Source organism: Aythya marila (genome assembly GCF_965140915.1).
Source record: "Aythya marila genome assembly, chromosome: 21".
NCBI lineage: Eukaryota > Metazoa > Chordata > Aves > Anseriformes > Anatidae > Aythya > Aythya marila.
This window is the reverse complement of record NC_139062.1, coordinates 2,240,114-2,250,655: the sequence shown is the minus strand read 5'-3', so window position 1 is coordinate 2,250,655 and position 10,542 is coordinate 2,240,114. Positions and strand designations below refer to the sequence as shown.

Below are 10,542 nucleotides of genomic sequence, written 5' to 3'. Positions count from 1 at the left end.
GTACCACAATGTAAAATCAAACTGTTATTGTAGATCTTACTGAGAACATGCACGTTATTTAAGCTGGTGGCTCTTTCACCAAGACATGCTATACCTTAGTTTAGCACTTCAACATGCAAAGTCTATGCTAACAAAGCACTTTTGCAGGAAGAACGCAAGACATGCTTTGCTGCGAACTTCAACCTACAGCATGCAATATCTGTACTGGTGCAGACCTATTCAATCTGTTTAACTGGGACAGAACATACATGCCAATGCAAGTTAATTACTATACCACTCAACAAACATTTGCACTAGTACAGATCTATCGAGAAATATGCAATGCTTTCCTTGGTCAAATGTGTTTTACATTGGTTTGCAGATTTTCAGGCTTATAAAAATTTTGCAAGTGCAATAATAATTACTGCTTAAAAAACAAACAAACAAAAACATACTAGTAACCTTACTGTAGGGAAATTCAATACAGCCTTTGAAAATCTGTTATGGGTACCATTACTGAAAGATGCTGCTTACTATATAATGGCTTGAAACAAACCATATATTCCAGAGTATTTATAATCCTATGCTTCAAGATGATGATCATCCAAACTTATGAAGTTACCACATTTGCTTTTATTAAACCAACCTGTGTTTAGTATACATAATTGGGCAGTTGTTACTTTAAAAGTGGGAGTGCAGGTAGGTATAGGAATCATTTATTTGTATAGTGTACTGCACAGTAGGTAGTAAGACCCACAGCCTACAGCTGTGGATCTCTCATCCTTGCTCTGAAGAGCAAGGTCCAGGGAAGCCCTGGGCTGGCACCAAGAAGCCAGAGAAGGTGGTCTCCTCTCCCCTGGGAGCAGGCTAAAGGCAGCCCTGCTCTGCAGCATAGCACGGACAGAGTGGAACTGAAGCAACTCTAACTGCTACCAATAACTGAGCAAATTCATGGGCAGAGTGACACCTGGAAAGCACTGAAGTATTGTGAATGCCTTGCTTCTTTCCCAAACCAGGGCTATATATGAAGTGCCAGAACCAGTGCATGCATTAAGCCGTATACCAGATTAATGTAATTAATTTATCATTTTAAATAACTGTATTCTTAAACAAGACACTGAATTGTTATACCAAGAGAACTTAAAGCTAACTATTTTCTACCAATTAATTCTTTATGGAAGTGTCTATGCTGTAACTCTTCCTGCGTCTTAACACAAATTTTTAGTCCTCATTTAGCACTTCATTTTTCTTTTTGAGAAAGTTCCTTGTTCAGCGGTACATTGATTTGATTTCATTACTGCAATGTAAAGTTGTCAACGTGACTGTGGAGTTGGTATCCCCTCTTTGCTAACCCTTTGTGTAATAAAGCCCCTAGAATTCCAAATGCAGTTAAAAAGTAATTTGGCCAGGGAAAAACTCTGGACAGATCAGGACCCTTGAAAATAGAAATCTACTGAGTGAGTGCTGCTAGGACAGCATTTAAGTGAACAGTATAGCACTGCCTTTGTGCTAGAAGACAATCTACCTTGATTGCTCTTTTTCCACTCTCAAAATTCAGGTAGGGGAGAAGGGCCAAAGTGTAGCATCCATAGTTTGAAGCATTAATAAACTACTCTAGGTGGAAGCACACTAACAGATTTTATAGAACAGTACAGGCTATTGCAGCAGAGAAGGATGATGTTCCAGTTCAGTTTGGTAGACAAACAGTGGGACTTCTTTGTTTTAATAACAGAAAACCAAGAGCTGAGAGCACATCATACCAGCAGGCCATGTGCTATGGATGGTATACAAATCTTGCTAGATATCTACAGGCACCAGTGTGCTGGTTTAGATCACTTCTGAAAGCACTTCCAATTACATGGGGACTGGAGGTGAGGACAGTTCAAGTGATAACATGGCTGCAATCCAGAGCACACCAGGAAAGGTATCAGGCTTTGTCTGTTGCAACACTCCAAACAAGAAGTACCGTCCTACTTCAATAGCTACTGAAACCATGCACAGAATTACAAGGACTCTAAGTTTGCTTTTGCACTGATGAAGCCTTCAGCAAAAACCTCCTCGAATAACATTTCCCCTAGACGGTAAACACTTTTAAAGTACAAGGTCATTCCCTCAGCAATTGCTGAAGAGCAGATGGACAGAAAAAGCACGTGCAATAGAGATGATCACTGCTAAGGTGTCTGAATCACGGCCACAGTACTGACTCACGAAAAGAAGATGGTTTCACCTATGAGCTTCCAACCCTGACACTCAGGGGCTATGTTCCAGTTCCCAGATTGCTCCAGCCAGACAAAGCTTCTGCCCTTTGAACTGTGTTACTTACTTGGACACCATACCAGGAGGTTGCATCATTATGTGCTGAAGCAATGTAGAAAGCAACAGCCCCAGAAGCGAGCAGCAACTTCTTTCCCCACCCACCCTCCCCGAGTCTTGTATGGGAGTGTGTCAGCAAATGAATTAGGCCTACTGAGAAAGAATTCCAGCAAACAATGGGTTCATGGGTAAAGCATAACACAAAGCTGCTTCATCAAATTTACTCCATAATGCCCAGCCAGGAAAATGTTTAATGAATCTGTGTTTTATAGCAGTAAGTTCTGGCAATGCTGATCAGTTTAACAGACAGGGTGCAGGAGCCAGAGTAGTCTTTCTGGTGAGTTACCTGTTGCTCTGAGAGCTGAAATAGCCTGTGGGACATTTAAGAAAAGGGAGCTCTTGCCTTTTTCCAGATATCTCAATTGGGTTGCAAAACAAAAAAGACAGAAAGGCCCAATAAGAATGACACCCCAGAGCATGCGGTCTGCAATTTAACACACACATTTGAGCTCCAAACACATTCACCCCCTGCAAGAGGTAAATGAAAAAAGAAATTACTTTGAAAAATTTTGTTGCATGTAGTGCTGCATATCTCAATACTTATTTTCACATTGTCCTAAACTTGAACAAATGGGACTTTTCAATCCCTTATAACATTCCCCCATTCTCAATCTCATTTAGAAGCATAAAAATCTAGGTACTTAAATGAAATTGCTGCTGCATAGCATACATGTATATTAAAAATATACTAAAAAAATAGAAGTCCTAGTTGCACAGGAGTAGGAAGGGGTTTGTTGCTGAAATGCCAAGAAAGGGAAGGTTATGCAGACAACAACAAAATATAGGAAATGTTGTTTACTCAGGTAGAAAATAAAGTTATACTTACCAGAGAAAATGAATTCAGGTTTTACGTGCACACTCCCCACACTGGAGAGCAGCATTTAATCAAATAAGAAATGAGGTAGGGGAAGGGGAATCTACTTGTAAATGAAAGATACCATAAATGAATACATTCCTTTTTACTTATCATCGATAACTGCACCTGTTCTGCCCCAGAGAGAACTTAAGCTTTGCTGCAGGCAGGAAGTGATCAGCCACCAGTGTGAAGAGACTTGCTCCTTGTGCTCTCCTCTAGATCACCTGCCTACTGAGAGGCAAAAGGGTAACAGCTCAAGCAGACATATTCCTGTTCACATCCTGATTCTGGACTACAGACAAAGGTCTCTTTCACAGGAAGCTACAGTGGATGGCTTAACAGATGAGCAGGGACAACTCTGCATAGCAAGCACTGGTCAGCTGAAATACATCCACTGGACTAAATTCCTCTGAGAAGTAAAACTATTACTTAAAGGCAATAATAACTGGATTTTTTTTTTTTTTTGCTTCTAGAAAGTCTTTTAACTTCTACTGCAGGATGCTCTTGAAGGTCTCTTCCAACCTTAATGATTCTATGATTCTAAGATAGCAAATTTAGTCTCACTTAAGTTGGAACATAAAATGTCACCCCTTTCCTCCCTTTACTGCTCACAGTTTAATATAACCCAAATCAATCCAGAAAAAATAATGAAAACCTCTTTTCAAATTGATCTCAAACTGAAACATGGAAGCAAACACTTATCTGCGTATGCACACTATGTGAGTGCAATGTCTGTGTACAGTATACATCAACTTTGTACATTACAGACATTCCTTCAGCATATATGGATAAACCAGTGGGCCCCAAAATGCTTTTCATATGTGCAAGCACAAACAGCATATGCACATGTTGTACATGAACTCAAAGCAGCAAAAAAATCACTTGCCATAACAAATGTATTATTTCAGCAGAACAGCAGACTTTGTGATATTTTATAACTAACGTTTTCCAGATAATTAGAGAAAGTACATTTAAGCAGAACAAGTTAATTTAGCATGATTGAAACTGTTTTCCTGATTCATGCTTCTTCAGCGATGTGCATTAGAGGTGAATCCAGATGCCTGCATTATTGACTGGGTCCCACTGTAAGGAATGTACAAAACGACAAACCACTGCCTTAAAAATAAAACACTGACCTACTGGAAAAGGGAGAATATTAGCAGTATATTTTACTTGTACCTACGTACACGAATACATTTGCCTGCAATGTATTCTTGTATTATTAAATATCAACTGAATGCTCTTCCCATAAGCTCATCGCTTCACCAACAGACATCCCTGTGAAGCCCAGCAGAGGAGTATGAGAAAATTTGACACATACTACCACAGGATATCAAGGATTGCTCTTACAGCATTTTATCTGTAAAACAGAATTCATTACTGTATTTTCTTTGTAAGAGCTCTCAGTGCTAGAAACCGCCACTGCAGACAATGCTAATAAAGCTAAGGACAGATCACTAGAACACATGTAGGAATAGTTTTTTTGCTTATACTTGTTTTTCTTGCCATTGACTAAAAGAAATTTTAATCCAGTCAATTTTTCTCACAGATTCTACTTCTACCAAAACTTTCAACAGCCGTTCTAACAGCTGAATGTTACTGTACACAAAACCTGAGATAACAGTGTGAAGCCACACACAATTCAAAGAACAACATAACTGAAGTTCTGGGCTTCTTTCAGATCATCTACCCTAGGCATTAAACCTTCTCCTGGGAGTGGCAACTCCCTGATTTCCTGATGTATCCCACATCATTTGCCATTCAAAGCAAAACTTGCATATACTACTAAACCTTCAGAATCTGTAAATCTGCTTTCTGGTAATTTTTGATTTGCTTTTACAAACATGAAGTCTTAAGGTGCAACAACTAATTGTCCAATACGGGTGACTGGGCTGTCAAAGGGACCTTGAGCTGAGTCACTATGCCCACGGAGCATGCCCTTGGGATGGCTTTCCCTGGTTTTGCTCATGCCCAGGGAGTTGGGTGCTAGCTGTGTACCTGCACCTTTCTCTTGCTTCTTCAATTCTATCTGGGTGCTCAGTCTCCCTGTAGAGCACCCAATACAATACAGCAGCTACACTGCTGTTTTCCATCCCATACATGTGAACTAACAGAAGACTGAAACACATCACGTAGTGTTGGTATGTATTCACAGAATATACACTATTGTCCACCAACCATTCACTTAACTAGCAAGCTTTCAAAATGCACATACTGAGGTCTCACATATGGACTGCTCTTCACAGTCTCCTGTACTAGGTGCACTGACCACATAACACGAATCAGCTTTAGTATACCTTGAGACTGCAGCATGCATCTGCTCTCCAACTCAGACTCCTAGTCTTGAATGGAAAGGCACACAAGAACAATTACTTTACTTGTCTGTGTTTAAGTCACACATTGCACTTTTTCAGTTTTGAATGCAACTAGCCCGCTTTGGTATGCACATTATAAGTTTAAATCATTTTTCCTAATCACGGAACAAAGGTCTTAAAATATACCCCCCTCATGTTTGATGTGCAAAGGTCACACACACATGGTGCTGCTAGTGGGGAACGCAGTGTAGCTTCCAGCCTGTGCAGCACCCAGGGTTGCAGCATGCACCCTGACCTCATAGTGGGGCTTTCTGCTGGCATCCCAAGCCTGTGGACAGCAAGGCAGAGGCACCCACATCTGGGGCACAGCAGGAATCAAGCAGGCGTGCCTGCACGTGGCCAGCCCCATCAGTTTAGCAAAAATTCCCTGGAGAGAAGGAAGACTGAGAAGAGAGCACCAAAACTGCAAAACAGGAAAGGCTGGAAGCTATGCTAGTTGTTTTCGTACACACTGTGTGTCCTGCTCTACCGGTAGCTCAAGAAAATATCCTTGTTTGTCTGCAGCATTCATTACTGTCCTATAGCATATGGCAGCTGACCCCAAGATTAAAGATAGTTAAACTTGTCTACTTTTATAAGAAAAAGATCAACACTTACTAATACCCTGACAACAAAGATAGGTTGATGTATCTAATCAGAATGACTGTTTTCTTTTTTTTTAAAGTTACTTAAACTGATTTGTTTTCAAAACCAAATTATGTTCCCCCCCAAGAGGCCTTTGAAACCATACAACCATACACACAACTGTAGACCAAAAAGCACCAGCCTTAACTATACCCAAAGAATCAGATTAGTAAAAACAAGCCACCCAGTTGGTCCACCATTAAAGGAATGCAAGAAATTCTTACACTGTTCCTGATTTAACCTGCATTAGATGAAACATACATTAACATAATTCATAAGAGCTGGATCTATGGCGTTCTGGCTAGCAAGTTCTGGCACAGCACTGGTGCCTCTGCAATTTCTCTTCCTCCATCAGGGCAAAATCCATCAAATCAAGGACTCAAAAAGTTAAGGCACATCTGGGCCTCTATTCCCATTTCAAGACATTCTTGCTTCACTGGTTGTTATTAAAGAACCCAAACTCTTAGTTGTAAAAATCTAAGAATGTGCAACAAAAATGTTGAAAGTTTTGAAAGAAACATCATTAGTTATTGCTTCTTTATTAGGGTCAATAGTTAAACCAGTAATGATGCCTCCAGCAGTCTTATGCCTGATTTATACGCTCAATCCTAAACTACAAAAATCATCTCTGCATTTCAAGGTCAGTAAATCTCCACAATCAACAGTTCAGTTTTCTATTCTGAATGCTACAAGAACAAGAGTTCACACAATTCCTCTTGAAATAGTAGTAATGAACACAGTGCTATTTCCAGCTGCAGCTTCTGCCAAAGAATATAAACTCTGTTGTCCTACAGCCTCTCAAATTCAAAGTGATATTGAGCAGTCCTGCTGACAACTCAGGCACACGTGTCTTGGAAGCCACAGCATCCTCTGCTCATACAGGGACTGTCACCTTCCATGGGAACACTGGTGTATCCTCACTCTTCTGTTGGGTAGCAAAGAGCTGGCCCTGGCAAGGTAACCAGATGTGTAACTTACCGAAGAGCAACTTCTGGAAGATAAGCATTGGTGCTTAGTCATCTTAGGAAGAAAAAAAACAGTGTGAAGAGCTCTTCTACTTCACTCTGGCTCCGGCAGAAACAAATACCCATCTAGTGTAAGCTGCACCTGTACAGCAGCTTCTAGCCTGAATGCCATTACATTCTCACAACAAAGGACATCGTTATTCATTGAGGGTATGTAAATGCAGACACAGTCAAGTTCCAAGATCTACTAACAGTCTATTTGGATACTGTAAAATATCCCAACAACACCACCGCCTAAGCATGCCCATGATGAATACACGTCCTTTTTCACATGTTCATGCATTGGTAACATCTACTGCAGAGCTCTGTCCTGTTATAAAAGCAGCAGTGTTAGTCATCGCAGTAGGGTTAGTTTATACAGGTTTCTGTTTATATAATTAATGGAGGTGAAACTTACTGGCATATCTTGGCTGCAGCCCCATGCAAGCAAGCAGAAAGCAAAAATATTTAAAATGGAAGAGAGGAACTGGCTAGCAGGCAGCTACACTCACCCTTTTGTACAGCCTATGGTCCACCAGTGGGCTTCAGATTGCAAAACAATACCAAAGAGCTATTAGCACACACATGGCAATAACCGTACCTTACCAAGAGATTCAGTTCAGGGAGAAGGAGACAACACTTCTGCTTGCCTGGAGAGAGAGAATCCTTCCCACCTCCTGCCTACTGGACTCCTCCTCTTTACCAGGGAAGAGGAGTCCTTTGTTGAGGTGTTTTAGGGCAGGAAATAAATAAATCCAATACTGTCATCCCCATGGTATTTCCAGCTGCATCCTGCTTTCCCTTCTTGCAACAACTATCTGATTTCTAACTCAGGCCAAACACTACTCCATAAAAAACACTGCAGCACAGCCTAGCAGTGGTGCAGATACTTCTCAGAAGAATGAAGTTTTCATAGAACTCAGAGAAAGAATAGGAAATAGAACATTATCTTCCTGGAGAAAGCTGACTGTATGGATCACATATGGATTCAGTTCAGATGACCCAAACCTACTTCAGAGCTCTCAGTTTTCCTTACAGCTCTAAAGTAGTTGGAAAACACTAAATAGACAGATTCTTTCCAAAACTATTAAATGCTTAAACCTTTAATTCTGTCACACACAGGACAGTATTCCAGGAGACAAGCCAATTCATAGTACGTGTAACAGCTAATTTTAGGTTGAAAGCCAAATGCCAATGAATGGAGAGGTCTGGGCAAGGAACAAAGATGGGTGAAGCTCTCCTATCAGGCCAGGAAGGTTGTGTTTCTCATTCTCTACAACCAACACTTCAGCTACAAGTCATGTTGGTACCGTGCTATGGTTGATGCATTTTTTTCCACCAGATTTTTGACAATATGACAATAGATGAATAAACAAATTTTTTAAAGTCAAAAATACATCTGAGCATCAGAAATCAGAATGACTGCTGCTGATGAATGACTACTTTTGTCTTCATGATGCCTGCTAACATTCAACCAGTAGAGTGCCAATATCTTCTGTAAGAATACACTCAACCAAAACTTACATCCCTCTTCTGATTTTCAGCAAAGTCTACTCATTCATTACTAAAAGAGCTCCAACCACATCATTAACTGTCTAAACGCTGGAAATACTGTCTGATCAGGCAACAAGCATAAGCTCAGGAGATCAGAGATCACAAGACTGACATACCTATTTACACACACTGACATGGATCCTCAAGCTGATAGGAATCATGTTTGCTCTACTTGGTATTTGTGACAAAAAGCTAATTTAAAAAAAAAATGGAACAGGAAGATCAGTTAAGCTGTTCTTCTGAATGTTAGCCTAGAAAGAGTTCTCATAATTGGTTTAAACTAGACTCTGATCTATTTAAAAAATGTGTGAAAAGTAAGCAACCAGATGGTTACCAGGAGAAAGCCTGAGTAACCCTTGCATAAAGGCTACAGGATAATCTCTCAGTAAAACTCCAGCAACAGAATCTGTATGTGAACAAAAGTCAATTTTTTTTTTTTTGAGGTTGAATTTTGAACTTTAAGAATTCACTGCCTTTTCACTTAGCTCAATATCTGTATGACAGACTGCAAGTGGCTTTTACATCCTGCCTTGTCTATCAGCTGACAGGCATCTGCTACAAGATCCTGCTTTGATGTTCCTGTATACACTCTCTTTTCTCTGTCACTCCCCCAGATTTTCCAAAAATATCAGTCATTTCTATCTCCAGTACTGACAAGGCACTGTGGTTTAACAAGTAGCCTCGTGCCATTTTTATGATAAAGAGCAATAAATAACACTTGTTGTTCGGGCTTATCCCTGCATGTTCAGGAGCTTGGATGGATGATGTATTTTAGGCTTTCTTAGTTTCCTGTTTACAGCAGACACGTGCTAATTTTGAGCATTTCAACAGGAGTCTGTGGTGGGATTTCAAAAGCAGTACCCCTGAAACTGTGTGTGGAATTGTACCGGGGACACTGCCATCAGCTGTATCCTATATGAGCATTACATAGGAGGCTGAAAGGGCAAAGTTATGAGGCATATATATATGTAGGTGTTTTTAAACTTATTTAACATCCTAAGTTTTATTACATTATCTTTAGAAGTATGTAAGCAAGAAAAGCCAAGTAGCAAGGAATAAGTCTAATTATTAAGATACAGAAGTTAAAAAAAAAAAAAAAAAAAGATTGAAAGCTTGAAGAGCAGCAGATGAGAAGGAACCAATTATCTTGCCTTGCCACCTAGTACCCCAGTGTACACGCACAATGAACAGGGCAGCACTGAAAGAAGGTTGCAGGGCCTGGCTTTGGAAGGAAAGAACACAAATGGTCCAAGGCCAGGACATGGCTGTGCTGGGGAAAGCACATGGCTCTCGCCCTTGGCTCCTTCCAGCCAGGTGAGGAAGCAAATGGGACAGTTTCAGAGTCAACTGAGACAGTGAACAGGTAAATGTCTGGTTTAGTAACTACATCTGTATTACTTCCACTTTTACACCATCCCTTTGCAGTTGCTTACACAAGCAAAACACTTAAATCCATTTACCTTCAAAATCCTATGTGGTAATAAAGGGCTATGAACCTCAGTGGCATATCATTGTTTAACAAGCTCAAGCAAGCACAAGGACCAGATCACTCTGTATGGTACCTGAAGTCAGGAGGACCCAAGGGCCCATGAGATATCCCTGTGGCATCATCCCAGGATCACAGATTTAGCCTACATGCACAGAGCACCAACTACTATGGAAAAAAATCTTTCTTTTTTAACTGCTTACTTCAAGCTTTTCTGACAAGGAGAGGGAATATGGGAAAAGAGGCCCAAATTTTTCACAAATTTTTAAGAAGTTCTCTAAAGTTATGTTG

The 10,542-nt window shown here is 40.4% G+C and overlaps 1 protein-coding gene across 7 annotated transcripts in view; it reads right to left on the bottom strand.

Annotated features, from left to right (window-relative positions):
- The window catches only part of CAMTA1 (calmodulin binding transcription activator 1), a 329,027-nt gene that overhangs the window by 4,725 nt on the left and 313,760 nt on the right, over positions 1-10,542 (bottom strand). For 2 of the 7 annotated variants that reach the window (XM_082777008.1, XM_082777004.1), the window contains one exon: positions 7,724-7,754. The exons of the other annotated variants lie outside the window; for them this stretch is intronic. In XM_082777008.1, coding sequence (XP_082633134.1) covers positions 7,724-7,754 — 31 coding nt within the window. The remainder of the gene's footprint in view (positions 1-7,723; positions 7,755-10,542) is intronic. 7 annotated transcript variants of the gene reach the window in all.